The 20,516-nt window shown below is 46.9% G+C and overlaps 3 protein-coding genes across 4 annotated transcripts in view; 2 read left to right on the top strand and 1 right to left on the bottom strand.

Annotated features, from left to right (window-relative positions):
- The window catches only part of MTA1-like (metastasis associated 1-like), a 24,263-nt gene extending 16,246 nt beyond the window's left edge, over positions 1-8,017 (top strand). The window contains exon 8 of the mRNA XM_070528087.1: positions 7,266-8,017. Within this exon, the coding sequence (XP_070384188.1) occupies positions 7,266-7,365 (100 nt within the window). The 3' untranslated portion in view covers positions 7,366-8,017. The remainder of the gene's footprint in view (positions 1-7,265) is intronic.
- LOC139051045 (neprilysin-1-like) overlaps positions 7,224-20,516 on the bottom strand; it is a 27,128-nt gene continuing 13,835 nt past the window's right edge. Inside the window, exons 8-15 of the mRNA XM_070528088.1 lie at positions 14,386-14,684; positions 9,550-9,608; positions 9,423-9,477; positions 9,291-9,358; positions 8,299-8,453; positions 8,103-8,198; positions 7,540-7,583; positions 7,224-7,451 (exon numbers count right to left, since the gene is read on the bottom strand). Coding sequence (XP_070384189.1) covers positions 7,367-7,451; positions 7,540-7,583; positions 8,103-8,198; positions 8,299-8,453; positions 9,291-9,358; positions 9,423-9,477; positions 9,550-9,608; positions 14,386-14,684 — 861 coding nt within the window. The 3' untranslated portion in view covers positions 7,224-7,366. The remainder of the gene's footprint in view (positions 7,452-7,539; positions 7,584-8,102; positions 8,199-8,298; positions 8,454-9,290; positions 9,359-9,422; positions 9,478-9,549; positions 9,609-14,385; positions 14,685-20,516) is intronic.
- Positions 15,504-20,516, top strand: part of LOC139051043 (beta-scruin-like) — a 32,248-nt gene continuing 27,235 nt past the window's right edge. For both annotated transcript variants that reach the window (XM_070528086.1, XM_070528084.1), the window contains exon 1: positions 15,504-15,596. In XM_070528086.1, the coding sequence (XP_070384187.1) occupies positions 15,519-15,596 (78 nt within the window). In that variant the 5' untranslated portion in view covers positions 15,504-15,518. The remainder of the gene's footprint in view (positions 15,597-20,516) is intronic.

The following is a 20,516-nucleotide window of genomic DNA, read 5'->3' as shown; positions in this document are numbered from 1 at the left end:
TGTTCTCTTTCACGGCCGTCAGTGGGACTCACGCTCGCGGTCGCGTCTGTCCATGCGCTGGAAACGCGCCAACTGTGGCCTCTCCTCCGTGCAGCGGCGCAACTTCCTCCCTTCCTTAGCAACCGGCGTGCCAGTTGGAGGCGCAGCTGCGCATAGCAACCGTGACGTCGCATAGTAGTGATAGAAGGAGCGCGCGTCGGCGGTGGCAGCTGCACGTATACAAGTTTGTATAGGCGTTCTGTGGCTGCACTGCCACTCCTTCGCCAGACGTCTCGTTGCAGTCAAGTAGGTGTGACGCATGGCTCCAAAGCGGCCCAGTAATTGCGCGCCAAGCGGTTCGGGGAAGCGGTAGCGGACGCCGGATTCCCCCAACACCAAACGCCAGAAGAACAAGGAGCGAATGCACATGAGACGACTGAACATGTCACCAGATGCGAAAGCAAGGGAGGCAGAACGGAAACGCCAACAGCGACTGATTAGATCACCGGGTATCAAAAGCAGAGATGCAGAATGAAAGCGGCAGCAGCGATAGGCGATATCGCCGAACACCAAAGCCAGGGAAGCGGAGCGCAGACGGCAGCAGCGTCTGGCTTTCGCCAAGCACACTTTAGAATTTCCAAAGTGTCCTCGGTAATTTTCGTATCAACCGACGCAGGTCGAAAATTGATTCGTAACAACCACTCTCTGGCACGTTGCAAAGTAATGGGGCTCGGCCGGGACCACAGAAAAATTCGTGTCATCCAGAAATTCGTATTAGCCGTGATTGTATCATCGAGATTCCACTGTAACTGGAACAGTAGAACGCTTCATGCCTTTTTGTGCCCTTATTGCCTTTATTCTTGCACTTACCACCGAGCATAACACCACGTTGGCTGCATTCCTTCATAGCTGCATGGTCGCTGTCCATGGTCACGTTGATAGTGTCTGCAGTTTCAGCCACACTTACTGCAACAAACAGTAGTTTCATTTGCATTCAGTGTGTATGTTGGCCATGTGCCTTCTGAACTTCAGATGGTGGCTCACACAATATCTGCACTTCTGTGACAATGCACATCGCAGTGGGTGAACACAAAATGTACTCATGTCCTTGACTGGTTCTTCCGCAGTGCTGGAGTTGTGAAACACGAAAAATTGTTACCCTCGAAATTAGTTTTTCCGGCCTGCCCAATCTTCAGACATTCTTGCGACCCTGTCCATGCTCAAGAACTCGTTTGGCGACTGTATTTACTTTCTGCACACAAACCGAACAGCCAAGGAGCGACAGTGCACATGTGTCTGTGCGGATTATACGGGGGGAGGGGGGGGGGGGGCAGAGCAAAAGGCTTCTCCGTAGCCTTGGCGACCCCCGTGCGCCTGCTGAGCAAGAATGCTGCTGCTAACCCACCCGGCCCCCCCTTCCATTCCTTGTTTGTTCGTTTGCTCCGTGTATCCTCTATCTCCTCTGCATTGACCTTGTCGCACTCCCCTCGGCGGTACACCTCACCAAGAAGTGCACTAGCTGCGTCACCTCACGTGGTTGCACTATAAATGGTTGCATATACTTTGGGTTCTGTGGGAAGGTAAACAGGAGTCAGAAAAGACCTCATTATATGCGGTCCTGCACCATAAGTGGTTAAGTTAAGTGTTCCGGGCTGTACTACACACCTACTGCAGTTTTTACATCTTGAACTTCGGGCTTGTTGACAGAGTAACGAGTTATGTCTAGCACTGGAGTGTCACGAACTGCTCTTTTATTTAGCACACTTATCCACATTAAGATTTTGAGCCAGTGTTTCTGGCAATATTGCTAGCACACTGTGCAACTGCATGGGCCAAGTTTATCATACTGGTTGCCTCATGCTTACATAATCCTAACTTAGCGATATTTTGTTTCCTAGCAACTGGTTTGTTCCCTTGGTTCATCCGAGCTGCCTTGCCGTGTAGTGCACATAGTAATGGCCAACACTAACAGTGTAATATGGAATTTCTGTGGTAACTAATGTCACTGACACGTTTGCATCACTGACTATTCACCTAATGTGGGGTTACACGAGCAGAGTCCTGTGGGGCTCTTACCCGTGCTCTTGGGACAAAGGAACGACAACGCAGTAGTGCAAGCAATCACAAGGGCATTTATTGCGCCTTTCATAGACTAATGCCTGCTAGCCGAGTTGCTATCAACAAAACATGCCGATGGGCGCGCGACAAATCGCGGAAGTCCGACTCACCGCGACCGGATAACGAGCGAAAATGTTTGCCCCGTGCTAGACAGCAACGCCTCGTCGTTTGCGCGTACGGTCACGCGAACAGTGGCACATTCGAACGATCGTGTTCGTCCATTCCAGGGTAGGCTTCACGAGACGGTCTTGCAGAAGCATGGATCGGCGCACGCGCAGAACGTCCGTGGCGCTTGCCGATCCCGAGCCAAAGAAGAAGAGCCTTCTCCTTTTTGCGCCCAAGTAACCCAGCCATTAGATGTCATTAGCAGAGCAACACTCGCGCCATCTCTTGTACTACCCTGCAAGCATACCGACCCCCGCGGTAAAGCCGCGCAGTGAAGCTGGATTACAGGAGATGGGAGCTATGCGAGAAAACATATCGGGGGATGCGTGAGAGTCGTATATCCCCACAGCCCTAAGAGACGAGAGCAACTTGGCATGCTTTTCTCACCAAGCAGCTATCAGCGCAGAAGTCCTCCTGCTGTTAAAAACTGTTAAAAATGGGAATGCCATAATGTTCTGAAGAGAGGTCGAAGCTTATGCAAAGCTTGAGCCACAGATGCTGTGAGGAAACAAGCAGCAACTGCCAAACGTGAAAAGTGCTGAGGCCACTTGGAAGTACAGTCGCCGACAGATAGTTTGGACATGCTTGATTATTTGGACAGTTTTTTGGGACCACCACCGGCCCAATAGACTTCATCTATAAAGAAAAGAATGTTTGACACCGTACAGTGTGTTGTTCAATAATTCATACTTCACCTGCATCATTGTATCCAAATACAGCCACTGAGCTTTGCAGAAAAAGCTATATTTTTGTTTCGATACAATGCTGGCGTAGTCACCGGCACATTCTCGAAAGTGATACTGGCAAAGCCTAGTCAATCTGTAGTCATTGGCTGCGCCCAAACCATGCGACAAGCCTAACCAAGCAGCTTAGTTGTAATGGCTGCAGTTTGTTGTGCAAGTTCTAGCATTTGTTCCTTTACGTGTTAAATAGTGGCAAGGTCCCAGGTGACTTCTTTGAGTGTTAATAATTTTTGTGGCTCAGAATCTCCAAGCAACTTCAAACAGCGCCAACTCCACACTCGGTGTCCTGAAACAAGGGTGGTGATGAGCTAAGTGTGAGCACAGTGACTGTTCCGAAAAAGCCTGTGATCGTTTGACTATCGTAGTGTGGTCAAAGGATGGAGCTGTAGTGCATTCATTTATTGTTCGTCCTTTTATGTGGCAACAGCACGACAGTGGTTGAAATACAGGCTAACCAGGTTACAAGCAAATCTATGTGCACACAGCAATGCATTGACTAGATTTCTGGGCATTTGTGAAATAGACATTTATTGTCTGGTGAACTCAATATTGTGGAATCCCGTGTACTATTCAGACTTTAAAGCAGTACCCACTGAGTCTCGAGGTATTGGTCAGTGACTGTATGGAGTGCAAGGACACTAGCCACACAGACAGGATGTCTACCAACCGGGAAAACAGGGAATTCTCAGGGATTTTGAATAGTCTTGAAATACTCAGGGAGAACTCAGGGAATTTGTGCTTCTATCAGGGAAAATTTGCTGTAATTTTATTGAAAGGGAACAAAAGTCGCAGTAATGCTGGCTCGCATAACAGAGGAATCGTAATGAATCGTCTTTTGACGCCGTGTCGTTGGCTGGAGGAGCTTACAGTCAATGGCTGACTTTTCGGATGCCCGACGGTTCCGCGGCACTATCATGTACCCCATAGAATCAATGTCTAAGAACGTCTGAAATTTCGGACGCAAGAGCCCTTCGCCATCCAATATTTGACTTTTTGCCGCGACCGCAGGTTTGAAACGACATTAATCAAAGCCACTACTGCCGCCTTTTTGATTACCTCGCCACCGTGGCAAACGCTAGGCCTAGCTGCTTCAACGTTTGTTATAAAGCTTCTTGTCATTCGGCGCCGTGTTTTTCATTGAAAGAATTCACCGCTGTAAGCAGTGGCACTGACTCTGTCTTTGTGGTTCTCGCAATTGGCTTTGAAGCTCGGAAAGTACGGCGTGTTGCATAATGCCAGTTTCCAAGTCACCTTTCCCTCAATACAAAAGTGTTATGTGGTGAAGCATAACAAGTGTGGGAAGAGGCAATTGTCACGGGACACAGTATCCATTCCTTAATTATACACGCGTCCATCCACAATCTCCTTTCTCAGTACAGACACCGATATGCTTAATAAGTGTGATGGTAGGCCTTTTCGGATGTGCCTGTGGCGATTTGAGCCTTTAATGGCAGTAAAAGGCGTGCATTCATTTTTACGGACTGCCCGATCTTACGGACGTTTTTGCGGCCCTTAGGGAGTCTGAAAAATCGGACGTTGACTGCACAGCTGACAAAGAGGATGCTTCGAATGGTCCGTGGGGCGAAAGCGTGGTTGAAGGATGACGAGAACAGAAAGGACCGACGCATTGAGGAATGAACGGGAAAGGAAGCCTGCCGCTGCTTTTTTCAAGGAGCTTGAGCTCAAAAAACGAAATATTGGCTGATGCTGGCATGCAGGTGTTGCTCATCCAAACCGAAATAAACTTGCTAAAGCAGTGAAATGCAACACTGAGGTGTACGCAGGCTGAGAGTATGTCAGGAGAGTTGAGGGTGACATACCAGCTGTTGAGAATCTCATTTGTTCGGGCCTCACACCAATGAGCTTGCTATAAATAGATAAATGTAGCTCATATGACCTTCAGTCACGGCGTGCACATTTGTAGACACAACCTATTTTTGCCATTTCTGTGGAGTGGTAGCAAGGAATAGAGCATGAACATTAAGCTTACGGCAAATTGAAGGTTCTGTTAACCTAAATTCATCCATTTTGCTTCTGAGTGATATGTATCGTTAGAGTACAGCTTTGGTGAAGGCACTACCATGTTTTATGTGACGCTTGATGTGGGGAATGTCGGTAGCAACTTTGAAATATACATATATATTTTTTCTTTCTTGAAATGCTTGAGGCTAATGAATAACTTGTGCATGTAATTCGAGCGGGGGATTTAATCCTTTTTATGAAGTGTAGCATGACTGACTTTACAATATTCAAATATTTAGTTACTCTGTAATTATAATGACTCATCATAATATGCTCAAAGAGTCATTCTATCACCTTGATTTGCTTTGAGTGGAGTCTCAAGCACCACCTATGTTTCCCACATATGTATCAACAGTCGATTATAATTCGTGACTGAAGTGGATATTCGGAAACACTTATTTATGTATGCATCTCATTTTTATCCATATTTGAGAATGTTCCACTCGATTTGCAATGAGTTTTACCATTTTTTCCAAAGTTATTTTATTTGCTGCGCATTTTACTAACCCCTCGCTACAGATTTTTTAAATATAACATAGATGATACTCCTTACTATTCAAACTGGATTAAGTCATTTCTTAGCATGCTTACTAGAGAGTGACAGCATTGGGCGACATAGTGTCAGCCTGTCTTTATATAAAACAAAGTTCTGTGTCATTCAGGGAATTTTGCAAAGGCACTCAGGGAAAACCTGGAAGACTCAGTGAATTTGGAAATGTCAACTGCTCTGCCTTTCTGCTCTGTCACCCTGACAGAGCAGAAAGCTGCAGTTTCCACTAGAAAACAGTGAAACCTGTCAAGATACCCATGTGTGTTAATTCTGAGAAGTGTTCTTTATTGTCGTGCATGCAGAATTCCATGCGTGGAAATCTTTTTAAGCAACAGATGTACATATTGAGCGGCCTCACAACAAAGTCTGCAGTTATGCAAAGATTCAGTTCAGATGACTTCTTCTGTGGCAACATAGGGAAGGTGGAGAAAGATAATTGCACCTGTCAAGATGTAGTTGCCTGGAAAATTTTGTAAACACACAGTAACTGAAGGGGTTGCCTATGGGCATGGTGCACATCATTAGTGCCTTGCCTAGAGCTGCCTCATTTTCATTGCTCGGCATTTGCAACATGGTGGAATGATGTTTCAATCTAATTGAGGTGCAGCAGGGGATGCGTCTTTGTTATGACATTGCCGGGAAATCGGTGCACTCCGAGTGACCCACGCAATGCAGCAGGTGCCCTGATGGAGAGAGTATTTTGATGCATTTGCAGTTATCTTGCACATGACATTGCAGATACCATACTGGAGCATTGCTCATGGCTTTCACAGTACAGGCAGAAATTTGTTGGTTGGATCATTATGAAGTTCTTCACAAAGCTGGTACTACTGCCAATATGATGGTTGTAACAATGCAAGTGAGAACTGTCTATGGTGACTTGAGTCGTGCCAGCCAACTTGGAAGCAAATGGTTTCAACGGTGTCATCATTAATGGTGCTACGGCAAAGTAAATACCATATTTACTCATTTTAACGCGCACTTCTCAGGAAGAACTCACTAAAGTATGGCTCATGCATTGGAATTCAGGACAATATCAAAACTTCAATAGATGATGTCCAAATCTCAGCCCCTAGTCTCAAAACCAATGCTTTGCCGTACTACAAGTGTTTCTAGTTTTGTCATTGTTGGAAACTCCCTATAGCTGGTGTTCAAATCTTAACCACCTGCTGCGGCCTCATTTTTAACCTCCTGCTGCGGCCTCAGTTTTAAATTTTCTTTTTCCAATTGACAACAAATCACTATTTCTATCTTTCTTCATGAAAATATGGTGAGGAAACTATTTGCAGTTTGCATTTTTTCAAAGTATGAAAATTTATGTGCGCATTAGAATTTGAACATTGCATTATTCTTTACTGGCTATGAAAAATTCGGTGTTCATTATGAGCGGGTAAATATGAAGGATCCGTGCCCTATAGGATCAAAGGCACAGGAAGTGGTAGTTAATAAATTTATTTTTAGGTTGTACTGGCCATTTTGGGTATTTGCCATGTTGGGCAGATCTTTAAAACTACTATTTCACCCCTGACTGATTGTTCCATAGAACACCAAAAAACATGCAATGTGATGGTGTAGTTCAGACCACGTCTGAAAGCGCTGGGCATGGCTACTCATTAAGCTCGCACAGTCCCCACAAGTGTAGCATGGATCGTTGAAATAGAAGCATTCTTATTATTATTTCTTTGCAGGCGTCTTCGGCGGCAGCTGAGTACGGCCGAGCTACGGCGCTGGGCCCGTCGGCCTTGCCGCAGCCGGGCACCGCCAGACCAGATTGTCATCCTGGACTGAGCTAGCGCAGGCTGCATGGGTGCCGCTCTTCAGGGCAGCTGAAGGCCTGGCGGAATGGGGCCCACTCGCGAAGCGCCAGGTTCACCCTGCGCCGAGACACAAGTTGGTGGTGGCGGAAGACTATGCGTGGGTGTACGTGTGCCAAGAGAGGAACTGCTTGTGTGCTGTTCTCACCTGTCCCTGGCTCGTGGTCCTTCTTCTCCCTCAGCACACATGCCCTGCGTACGCGCCACAGTTTAGGGCTCGTTAAGGGCCGGTTTACGCTCGAGCCGCCCACCGCCGCTAACCGCACCACACGTGGCGGTCGCGCGAAAGATTGCACGTATCAAGCACTTGTGCACAAATTTCGGTTTGCAATGTGTAAGGTATACACTGTGCACACAGTGTAAATGGTAATTTGTGCACAAGTGCTGGATACGTGCAATTTTTCGCGCAACCGCAAGCGTGCGGTGCGGCTTGCGGTGATGGGCGGCTCGAGCGTAAATCGGGCCGCCGCGGAGGAAGCGGAACCGTGAAGCGTGGCTTTCAAAGTGAATGAACTGCCAGTGAATGAACGGTGCCTTCTCGACACGTAACTGCGGAGTCGCGCACATGCGGAAGGAACGAGACTGGTAGAACAAAGTTCACTGGCATTAAAATCGTTGAACCTCGAGCAAGCATATTTATCGCCATCTGCTTTCAAGAGGTTCCACAACACGGTTCTGCTTCCACCAGTGTGACGCACTATAGGCACTTACCGTGGCGAAAGCAAGTGAGAAGAGCTGGTCATCTGACGCGTGCGGCAGTGCAGCTAGTTGGAGACCTGGGCTGCCCTGCTGCCGCTGCTTGTACAGCTGCATGTGCATTTCTTTATTATTATTTCTGGTGGCCAGTAAAAACATGCAGGACTGTTGTCTAAGAGCCAACCTGTGCATTTGTGTGTGTGAAACATACCGCGTAAGCTGCCTGCAGCGCTACTTGATCGAGCACTGCCTCGGCTGGGTCTGCTGCATGGTGGCGCGCCAGGCAGTGCTCGGCATGATGCAACCGCACAAAGCTGCCACGTTCCCACCAGAAGCTCAGTGCACCGGATTCGTCGTGGAAGGCACCTGCGTATTGATATCAAGCGATAGTCTGTAGACGTTTGCACTGAGGAACAAAAACAAGCACTTACTGAACTCAATAACCTGCAAATCCAGCACTGGCTGTTGAGCTTTTACTTTATGATAGGACCTGGTTTCAGGACAACTAGCAAGGCGAAGAGCTGTAGATGTGTGATATTATTAGATTTCTCAATCGATTCTATCCTGACCGGAGGCTTCTATGGGCCGAGACTTTCATTATTTTGATGCTTGGTGGAAACCAACATGTCAGCATGCACTCACCTGACTTCGTTGTCAAAGTGGTGCTAAGAGACAGTAAATGCTAGGTAGCCTACATGCAGCTGCTGTTCTGGGTTGTTACACTACCAAAATTTCAACAGCCATTCGCCATAATATTGCAGGTGGACATCTTGTTCCCCAATCTGGTTAGAAATAAGACAATCTTGTGAAGTGCATTAAGCTCTGTAGCGTCTCTCCACTTGCGTGTAAGTAAATGGTGTTTTTTTATAGCATGCTTTAATGCATTAATGAAGACTGATTACTGCCCATGGTGGAAGGGGCCCCAAGACTGCATAGTGGCACCGGCATACGAAAAAAATGGTTTGTTGAATACCATGCAGTTATCGGAACAGCATTTCGCTATCTAATGTATCGTATGTTGGCGCCACCGTGCAGTTTTGGCGTCCCTCGACTAGGGACACCGTTTTGCAGCTTCAATCACGCAAGCACGAGTGCTGAGTGTACATTCTATGCAGGTGCAAATGTAGGGCCCAAAAACATAAATTATCCATACCAAAAATGTTGTTTGGTGGATCCAGAGCATGATGCACACCTAGGACTTACCGCGGTACAGAACTGCCTGCGCAAGTTGGCGGGCCAGTTGGAACCCAAAGCGTGCGACGTCCAAAGGCCTGCGAGCATAAGACTGCATTAGCCCTTGGCCTGTTGCCATGGAAGGGGTGTCGGCTCACTCACAGGGCATTGCCGGGCGGCGAGAAGATGGGTTCACGGAGCACTCCCACCGGCACCACTGCATGTAGCCAAAGAAGATGCCCAATGTCTAATTTTTGGCAAGAAGCGTTGCTGCTACGTATTAACCTACCCAGCTCGTTGGAGTCGGCGAAGTAGTGCACAGCCGGCTCCATATATGGTACATCCCACCTGCGGGCGGTACACTCAATTGGTCATGCTGTGCAGTTTCACTTAGTGGCCGTGCAGCATAGTTGTGCAGTTTCAGAACACAGGTAGCGTATAATCTTAGACTTGGTGGCCGTGCGGCATAGTTCATGTTTTCCACTTATTCATTTCACGTGTAAATAGGCATGCTATCTGGCACTTCACCGGATGAAGATGTTGAGGCAGCTAATTTTAGCTAGAGCCAGTGACTGTCTACAGTGCTCATCGACTGAAACGCTATACTCGGACCGCATGGTCCCTGTTGCTTTTATTGTTGTAGCCATTACAAACAGCAGGCACGTTTGCGCCTTTGCCACCGCCGTGCTGTCCCGGGTATGATGGCGCATGTGCGATCCGCGCCTATTGGAAGTCGCGTGCTGCGGCTGCGCGAGTTGGGGCCCTGATGCGCGCTGTCTTCCCATTATGGTCATGAGATTTGCTCAGTTTCGGAGCGGCGGCACAGTGAAATGGTAAAGGGAGCTGCAACGTGGAACGATCTCTTTGGAAAACGCACGCAAACCGCCGTGGTTGCTCAGTGGCTATGGTGTTGGGCTGCTGAGCACGAGGTCACGATCGAATCCTGGCCGTGGCGGCTGCATTTCGATGGGGGCGAAATGCAAAAACACCCGTGTACTTAGATTTCATCATCATCATCATCAGCCTGGTTACACCCACTGCAGGGCAAAGGCCTCTCCCATACTTCTCCAACAACCCCGGTCATGTACTAATTGTGGCCATGCCGTCCCTTCAAACTTCTTAATCTCATCCGCCCACCTAACTTTCTGCCGCCCCCTGCTACGCTTCCCTTCCCTTGGGATCCAGTCCGTAACCCTTAATGACCATTGGTTATCCTTCCTCCTCATTACATGTCCTGCTCATGCCCATTTCTTTTTCTTGATTTCAACCAAGATGTTATAAAGTCGCGTTTGTTCCCTCACCCAATCTGCTCTTTTCTTATCCCTTAACGTTACACCTATCATTCTTTTTTCCATAGCTCGTTGCGTCGTCCTCAATTTGAGTAGAACTCTTTTCGTAAGCCTCCAGGTTTCTGCCCCGTAGGTGAGTACTGGTAAGACACAGCTATTATACACTTTTCTCTTGAGGGATAATGGCAACCTACTGTTCATGATCTGAGAATGCCTGCCAAACGCACCCCAGCCCATTCTTATTCTGATTATTTCCGTCTCATGATCCGGATCCGCAGTCACTACCTGCCCTAAGTAGATGTATTCCCTTACTACTTCCAGTGCCTCGCTGCCTATTGTAAATTGCTGTTCTCTTCCGAGACTGTTATACATTACTTTAGTTTACTGCAGATTAATTTTTAGACCCACTCTTCTGCTTTGCCTCTCGAGGTCAGTGAGCATGCATTGCAATTGGTCCCCTGAGTTACTGAACAAGGCAATATCATCAGCGAATCGCAAGTTACTAAGGTATTCTCCATTAACTTTTATCCCCAATTCTTCCCAATCCAGGTCTCTGAATACCTCCTGTAAACACGCTGTGAATAGCATTGGAGAGATCGTATCTCCCTGTCTGACGCCTTTCTTTATTGGGATTTTGTTGCTTTCTTTATGGAGGACTACGGTGGCTGTGGAGCCGCTATAGATACCTTTCAGTATTTTTACATACGGCTCGTCTACACCCTGATTCTGTAATGTCTCCATGACTGCTGAGGTTTCGACAGAATCAAACGCTTTCTCGTAATCAATGAAAGCTATATATAGGGGTTGGTTATATTCCGCACATTTCTCTATCACCTGATTGATAGTGTGAATATGATCTATTGTTGAGTAGCCTTTACGGAATCCTGCCTGGTCCTTTGCTTGACAGAAGTCTAAGGTGTTCCTGATTCTATTTGCGATTACCTTAGTAAATAGTTTGTAAGCAGTTTGTACTGTTAAGTTTGTACTTAGATTTAGGTGCACGTTAAAGAACTCCAGGTGGTCCAAATTTCCGGAGTCCACTACGGCGTGCCTCGTAATCAAAATGTGGTTTTGGCACGTAAAAAACCCCATAATTTTTTTTAATGCACGCACGCTCCCCGCTGCCGGCGCTCACCAGCCTTGTGACTGCGGATTCTCGCGGTCATCGAACGAATCTTGTATTTGCCGCGGGACACTACGCGTATTAGTAAGCGAATGTTTACTGAAGTTTATCTTTCCAATAAAACTGCGAGCCTTTGCGGAATATTAATGCCTTGTCCCCGTCGCCATTGCTCCACTCTTCGGGTGAGATTTCAAAGCTCGTTCGTCAGTTTCGCGCCGTCCGCATAGAGGAAAGTTTGGTTCCCTGCAACGCCACTAGATATTGTTGCCTTCCGTGCGTCAAGGGTGACATAACCCTGAGGTTTCGTCGCAGCGTGGGCATTTGCCGTCGTGCCGCGTAAACCAGATGGTGTTTAACGTCACGGCGTGTTTATGTTTTGACGAGACCGCCGTTGGTTTACTCGGCGTGCTGCTGTGCGCCCCTCTGCACCAGTGTTTACAAAGCCGGCTTGCATTCTAGCTACGACGAGGAGACAACTTTCTGTGGCAATGAAAGGAATGCTACGGGGGCAAAGCACCCACAAGTGAGAGCGCTTCTGAAAAGAGTCCCGTGTTTTCATCCACGTTAGTTTAAGCTGGAAAGAGAAAACATAAATACCTTATTAGCAACAGTTAAATAAGATACAACACACCATTGAACGTAAAAGTTTACTTATTTTGCGGCTTTTCCCTTGCGCGCCTGGGAACACGCGAAACCGTCGCACGTGAAGCTGCATCGATTTGGCGTCTGTTCCGAGCACGACCTGAGGAGGTCGTGGTTCCGAGGTTCCAAGCGACTAAAGGGGGGGGGGGGGGCACTGCCAAACTACTTGGCGCCGCAACACATGTGCGGCAGCCACGCGCCCGTAGCAGCCTTCATTGCCACAGAAAGTTGTCCGTGAGTATAGTTTACCAGAATGCTATAAAACATACTTTACACTGAAATGTCATAGATAAAGCAGAACCATGGCCGCTGGCAGAACCTTGAGACGCCCAAGCTGTTCGGCGAAATCGGGAGTAAGAACGCGTAGCCCGCATCACGCGCTTAAACATTCGCGTTACACACTCAACTGTCGTATGAATATTTTTTTTTTAATGCGAAAGCGTCAAATGGCTAATTGAACGAAAAAAAAAAGCATCGCGTCTGTCTGTCCAGCAGCGAAACGGCACCTAAACTTCCATTGCCATTGGCTGCGGCGCCACGTCACGAGCGCCGCTCGACGGAGCAAAGCGGGCGTAAGTGTAAACCTGCTGCACGTAGCGCGCCAGGTGTTGCGTGAAGGGTGAGGGCAGCGCCGCGACGCCACGTCAACCTCGCTTTGGGAAGCCTGTGTCCAGCGGCCGTGCCTGTGCAATGCCTCCTTTACTAGATACCTGCCGCGTGAGCCTAGAAGCTTGTTCCTGTCCCTCTCCTCTTTACTCTTCCCCACCCGGGTCGGCTGCGAGCACTATAGGTACGGTGGCTGCTGCAAACCTAAATCACCAAGCCCTGCCTCCGAGATTTTAGCGGCGTCTGTTGCGATCCCGGACGCAGGACCCGCGGTTTTTCGTCAAGTCATTGGTCGAGCCAACGCCTCCTCTACAAAGATGCCTGCGGCGTCGCTCGCTTACCCATTGTAGCCGTTGCGCCTTGAGTTGCGGTCGGTTGTCAAGAGATGGCGCCACCTACTTCCCTATCTCCGCCAAGGGAACTGGGGTGGTGTGGTGGCGCGGCGGTAGGGGCGGCCGCGCTGTCATGTGGTGATGTGCGCATGCGCGCATGTGTTGCAAGCGACCACCGCAACGATCGCTAGCTACCACCTCAAGTGGAAAGGTAAGGGCGGCAGGTTTTTGGCGCACGCGGCAGTGCAGTGTACTACTGCGCCTTGGTAACGCGTCAAGCGTCTCGACGCGCTCTCTTGTCCACGAGGAGGTCATAACGCGAAGGACCGCTCAACGGCGTTCAACTGGACATTAATGCTTTCGCATGCGCAACTCATAAGGGGTGCTCGGGACTTTCCTTTTTATTGCGAAAGCAATACTACGCCAGGTCCAACCGCTCGTCGCGTATGCCGTGACCACGACCGGCTTTATTACTAAAGTAGTAATAAAGCCGGTCGTGGCCGTGACCCGCCCCCAGAGCCGGCGCTGCGCTTCGCAGCCTTAGCAGGTGGTGTGACGTCAGCTTGCTCCCCGCCGCAGCTAGAAGGGAGCCGCTCTTTGCGTGTGCCGTGGCCCCCGAGCCGGCGCCGCGCCTAACAGGTGGTCTCTCTGTTGATATGACGACCTCCTCGCCTTGCGCTCGCTCCATGGCGGCTTCACTGGGATATATAGCCGTGCGGTTACGCGTTGACCGATCAGTCTCGCCATGGAAGTTACCGACGAAGTCTATATCTGAATATAGTTGCTCTGCTGCTTCGGAACAGTTAAATTCTAAGGCGAAAGCTAAGCAAGCTAGGAAGAATGAGAGAAAGAGGTTGCTACGTGCCCAGAAAACAGACGAACAACGAGAAGAACGATTGCGAAAACGACGAGAAGCCGAAGCAGCTAAGCGAGCCGCTTTAGAAGGTGAGTCTAGTCGTGCTAGACGGAATGAGACGACGACTGCTTTCGCAATTCAACCAGGTTTAACCAGAGCTAAACCACAGCTATTTCTTTTTTTCTTTTCGTCTAATATCGCGCGCGTTTATTCAACAGGCTTCGAGCATGCAGACTACACATAAAATCCAACTGCAAGTGCGTTTGTTATGACTTACAGCGGAGGCAACCCTTTGCCGGCGAGCGCCTTCCAGCGCTTGAGCATGACCGCGGAGCGGGCGCGGAACCAGTCGAGCAGCACGGGGTTGTCGCCGCCGACGTCGGGAACCTGGCGGTAGATCTGCTCGAGCACCATCTTGTCTTCGACGAAAGGAGGGTACAGCAGGTGCGCCTGCAGCGCGTTCAGCTTCTGCACGGCCCGCTGGCTCACCGACTCGGCCATCCACATATAGTCGACAAGCTGGCGCTTCAGCTGGTCCGTGGCCGCTGCTACAATGTCGCGCGCAGCCGTGCGACTCTGTGAAGAGTAAGACAGAAAGGGTCAACCAAGTGTCGACGCTAAATGACAGGGTTGGCGTGCACGGTGGTTCAAATGATTCGATGATGAAATGTTGATTATATCTCTATATTCCGTCTCTTTTTGTATCTTCTTAAAGCGAAGCTTTGTTGCCGAGTTCCAAGCACTTTGCTTCGACAAGGGGCATAGGACATCCTTTCTCGCGGGCAATTGAGACAGCGCGTCGAGATGCTTGGCGCGACTCGACCTGCACTTACACGAGAAGAAACCGACGCATCGTAAACTACACGAGTGCAACACGACGCTATGGATCACCTCTGAAAGTTTAAACAAATAATATACCTATGATTTATTACATGCAAACATGTGTACATGGCATAACCAGCCTGCTTATAATTCACTGCAAATAAAATCATTTCTTCATACAACATGCTGCTATTTAATACTAATATATATCGAAAACCACACCCTATATGCACACGCACATGCTTCGTGAGCCAATCACATCAAGTGGGCAATGCAGTGTCAGCAGCTCCAGCATGTTGCCTAAACGCTTCTTGTTTGCACAGCTCCTGGATTTCTTCTCTGGTTCGTCTCCGGGGCATGACACGCCCTGCACCGGTCGAACACGTGGTGATTACCGGCAATTCGACATGGCTCAGCCCTATCGTCCAGGCGTATGATCGGCGTGCATTTCCTGCCCACGTTCTTCTTTCTCTGGTGATTTTGCGCACTCCCGTGGGTGCTTCTAGCGTGGCAACTCCGACAGGTGACGCCATCAGATCGGTGACGTCAAGCTTCATCAGTATAAAAGCTCCGTCGTACCAGCGCCATATGCCAGCGTCCCGGCAGTGGGCTATACAGCAGCAGCAGCGCTTCAGCACGTTGCCTAAACGCTTCTTGTTTGCACAGGTACGTTACTTGGACAAATCGTACTGTATTCGATCCGATAATCAATTCCTGCTGCTACTGTGTTGACCACACAGTTAGTTGCGTAGTAGATTCATGTGCAGTTTTTCTTATGTCATCAATCACCTTAGTCGTCTTATCCTGTGCGGTGACGTTAAGCTCAACCCCAACCCCAGGAGACCGGTGTATAAAACTGGAAAACCTGACGAAACCCAAGGAAGCGTTCTCAACGCCCTTGAGACGTCGGCCGAGCTGGCAGTGTCCAGTTGCGATAACCCTTCTCTTGTGAAGGTTCTTTCCGATTTAGTTGCTTGTCAGAAAAATATATCGCAAGACATATCAGAAATCAAAAATGCTGTGAATACACGTTTCGATGCTTTGCAATTGAGTGAGTCTGCTCCCGAAGCCTCATGTTCGAAGGCTTTGTCTGATCAAGACTATGATCAGCTTCGTTCTGAGGCGGTTTACCTAAAGCACACTGTTTCCGAACTAGCTGCCAAATCTGACGATCTTGAAAACCGTTCACAAAGAAATAACATAATCCTCCATGGCATGCCAGAAGATACCAACGAGAATCGTGACGCACTGCACTCCAAGGCTGCGAACGTTTTCATTAGGCTTTGCCCTTGACTGTCCGCGTATTGAACGCTTACATAGGTTAGGCAGAATGCGGCCTAGGCGTTCTCGCCCTATCATTTTAAAACTGCTTGATTTCACCGATAAGCCAGTGACGCAGAAAAAAGCTTATAAGCTGAAAAATCCCGGCATGACACTTTCCGAAGATTTTCGTCCCGAATGCGCGCAGCACGTTAAAAGCCATGGGACGCTTCGGTTGAGCATCGGAATAACGACTCGGTTATTAAAATGAGGATCGATAACCTATTTGTAGATAACGTTCGTTACAACTGGGACGGTGCCTCAAATAGTTTAGTAATAACTCCAGGTTTTGATTCAAGCGCAAGATAGGGAAATGTATCATCATCACTAGGATGACAATCTCGTCACTCTGCCACAGATCTTGCGCTTTTGAATGTTAATGCCAAAAGCATAACTAACAAATTTCCACATTTTCTTTCGCTAGTTTCTTCATGTTCTCCTCATGTCATATGCATCACAGAAACATGGCTTCATGAAGATATTCATGACTCAGAATTCACTCCTACTGGTTACATTGCTGTGCGGTATGACCGTCAGAATTAAGAAGGCGGTGGTGTTGCTTTGCTTTTACGTTCAGATTTCAACTTAAAGGTTCTACCAAGTCCTCCCAATGTAGAATCGGTTTGGTGCAAGTTACTAGTGCATAAGCAGAATTTAACAATTTGTGGTCTTTATCGCCCCCCTGATAGCCCTAGTGACTTCGATAATATTTTGCATTTTATACATGACCACAGCCTCGACAGTTCTAACTTAATATTTATTGGTGGCTTTAACGTTCCCGGCATTCACTGGCCTTGCCTTACACATTCCACCAATAGTGCCTCTATTTGTAGAGGCTTAATTACGTTTTCTTTGTCCCATAAACTGGTACAATTAGTTGATACGAACACGTGCCAGAACTCCATACTTGACTTACTGTATATCAGTGACAGTCTTGCTAATTTAGGTTTTAAGTATTATATTCCGGAAGGAATTTCGGATCATAACGCAGTTCTCGTACACATTAACTGTCCTATCCCACATGAACGCTTTAGCTATTCCACATTTCATGATTATAACAAGGTTGACGATACGTCTATCACTGATACTCTGGCAGATAACTTCGACCATTTTTTGTCACTCAGTACCGAATGTGATGTTGAGCCTTGTTGATTGTTTTGAGTCGTTAGTGAAATCTTGCATCAATAATTACGTTCTATTAACTTAAAAAATATAAATAATAAGCTTCCTTGGATTACCCAGGATATCTTGCACCTGTCACGCCGTGTAAGTAGAATACGTAAATCAAAGCATTCTAATCCTGCGCTTCGCGTTCCTTTTGAAAAAGCCAAGGCGGAACTTCATACTCGTACTAAAAGTGCTAAAGATTTCTATTTTTCAGTCCAACTCCCTGTACTACCTAAATCAAATCCTCGCAGGTTCTGGACATCAATCTTACCTAGTGCAACGTGCAGTACCTCTTTCAATATTAACGACGCTATTACTAATGACCCCACCGTAGTTTCGAATGCTTTTAACTCGTGCTTCCAATCTGTTTTTCACCCTCGATAACCATGTAGTTCCAAAGTTTAGTTATGATGCACAAACTAATAAATTAGGCGATATCGTAATAAGTTTTGATAGTGTCTTAAACCTAATCTTGAATCTCGGCATTAAAATGTGCACCGGTTCAGATGGTATCCCGAATTCCTACAAGTAAGGTACTGATTCTTACAAGTAAGGTACCGATTCTTACAAGTAAGGTACTGAGCCCAGTACCTTACTGTAATATTCCAGAAATCCTTACTCTGGTGAAGTACCAACTAAATGGAAAACAGCAAAAGTACTGGCTTTGTATAAATCAGGTGATAAACAATTTCTAACTACAGGCCGATGTCTCTCACACCCCAGTCATGCAAGATGTTTGAGCACACTATTCACAAACATATAATCGAATTCTATAACTCTAATGATGCTCTAACATTTGCCCAGCACGGTTTCTGTCGGGGTTATAGCACTGTAACGCAATTATTCGATTTTGTTCATGATATCGCTTCTAACCTAGACATAGGTAATCAAGTGGATGCCATCTTTATTGACTTCTCTAAAGCTTTTGACTCTGTGATTCAGTCTAAAGTACTGGTAAAATTAAACGCCATTATCAATAATCACAGTCTTGTTTCTTGGATAGCCAGTTTTCTTTGTTATCGCTCACAATTTGTTTCTTTTAACTCACTGGACTCAACTCCCGTCGGCGTTGCGTCAGGCGTTCCTCAGGTATCCGTATTAGGCCCTTTATTATTTCTAATATGCATCAGTGATTTATTTCGTAGCACCTCAACTAAAGCCAGACTTTAAGCAGATGACTGCGTATTAAACGAACCTATTAACTCCATTGATTACCACCACCGTCTTGCCCAATCCCTTGTCTTTCTGCGCTTGGTGCAAAACGTGGCAAATGAACTTAACGAGAGCAGCATTCCGGGCTAGTTGGTAATCCATTGCTTAAATGATATTGCGCGACATAAAAACGACACGGACGTGAAAGAAGACGACACACCAAGCGCAAACTTTCAACTAAGTTTATTTTGCCACTGCGTCATTCTATACATGGCAGGCAACGTAGATCGCGCATGCGCTTACAAGGAAATGAAGTGCGAGTTCATGTAACATGGTTACGTGTCGTACGTACGTACACACTCGTACGTACACACTCGACAAACTTTTTTCGGTGATGCTTTCTGCTTTCTGCACTTTTCGGAAGGGACGATAAGTGCAGAAAGCATCACCGAAAAAAGTTTGTCGAGTGTGTACACCGGGTGGTGTACAACCTTCAGCTTTCATGTGGGAAGAAATATATAGGACAAACTGGGCGTTGCCTCAATGATCGGCTCCGTGAGCACAGCAACAATGTTAAAAACGGCTCTGGGGGTTTCTTGGCGATCCACTGTCGCGATCATGGGTGCAAGCCTCTTGAGGATCAATGTACGATTGTTTCCCGTGGCAGTACGCAGCTCATCCGTGAGATATCTGAAGCGCAGATGATCGCGAAATTGGGTGATGCGTGTGTCAGCTTCCCGTCTCTGGCTCTCACAGAAAAAGAATTACGTTACTTGGACGCGGCATCACACGACACGTAACCATGTTACATGAATTCGCACTTCATTTCCTTGTAAGCGCATGCGCGATCTACGTTGCCTGCCATGTATAAAATGACGCAGTGGCACAATAAACTTACCTGAAAGTTTGCGCTTGGTGTGTCGTCTTCTTTCACGTCCGTGTCGTTTTTATGTCGCGCAATATCATTTAAGCAGTGGCAAATGAACATCAACTGTAGCAAAACAGTTGTGATGTCATTTGACAATAGACAGAGCCCCCTCTCGTTAGATAATTCTCTGGATGGCGTCCGACTTAAAAGAGTGTCTCAATATAAATAATTAGTTGTCATTTTAGTAGAACATCTTTCTTGGTCTAAACGCATCGAATATGTAAACGGGAAAGCCATAAAAATTAAGTTATTTGCGCAGCACTTTAGCTAAGACTCCCCGCGTTACTAAACCGCTGTTTTATAAAACGTTAATTCGCCCTGTTCTAGAATATGCATCTGGCGTTTGGTTCGCCTGCAAGCAATGTGAAGTAAGGTCGCTCAATAACGCTCAACAAAAATTTATACGTTTCATTTGCCAAAATTACAGCCGCAGTTTCTCACCAGCACAGGCTCAACAGTCTGAACAGTGAGCCATTACTTTCACGTTATCACACTGAAGTCTCAAACTTGTATATGCAATTAATAACTCTTGCTCTGATCTTTCTGATTGTAACTATATCACATTTACTAATGCAAGCTGTACACGTAGCTCTCACGCTTTGAACTTAACACCTATTTATGCCCGTACTAACACATTCAAGTACAGTTTTTTTTTTACACGTACAATAGAGCTTTGGAATTCTCTACCCGGTAACATTCGTTCATTATCATTAAAAGATTTTATAGCTATCACTGGTAAGTACTTCGCTAACATGTAAAGTGATTCTTTTCGATTATTCGTTTTCTGTATATCTGTGTTTTTGAATGTAATGTATAGTAATGTATAATGTTCCCACTCCTGCTATAGTCTTATATTGGGCTGTATTATAAATAAATAAATAAATAAATAAATAAATAAATAAATAAATAAATAAATAAATAAAGAATGCTTCGTTTTTTGTAGATGTCAGCTGGAGTTGAGCGTGGATCTTTTTTTATGTTAATTATTCACTCATTTTGTATCTTATTAGTATCGTATT

This window comes from Dermacentor albipictus, chromosome 10 (genome assembly GCF_038994185.2).
Source record: "Dermacentor albipictus isolate Rhodes 1998 colony chromosome 10, USDA_Dalb.pri_finalv2, whole genome shotgun sequence".
Lineage (NCBI taxonomy): Eukaryota > Metazoa > Arthropoda > Arachnida > Ixodida > Ixodidae > Dermacentor > Dermacentor albipictus.
This window is presented reverse-complemented; position numbering and strand designations above follow the sequence as displayed.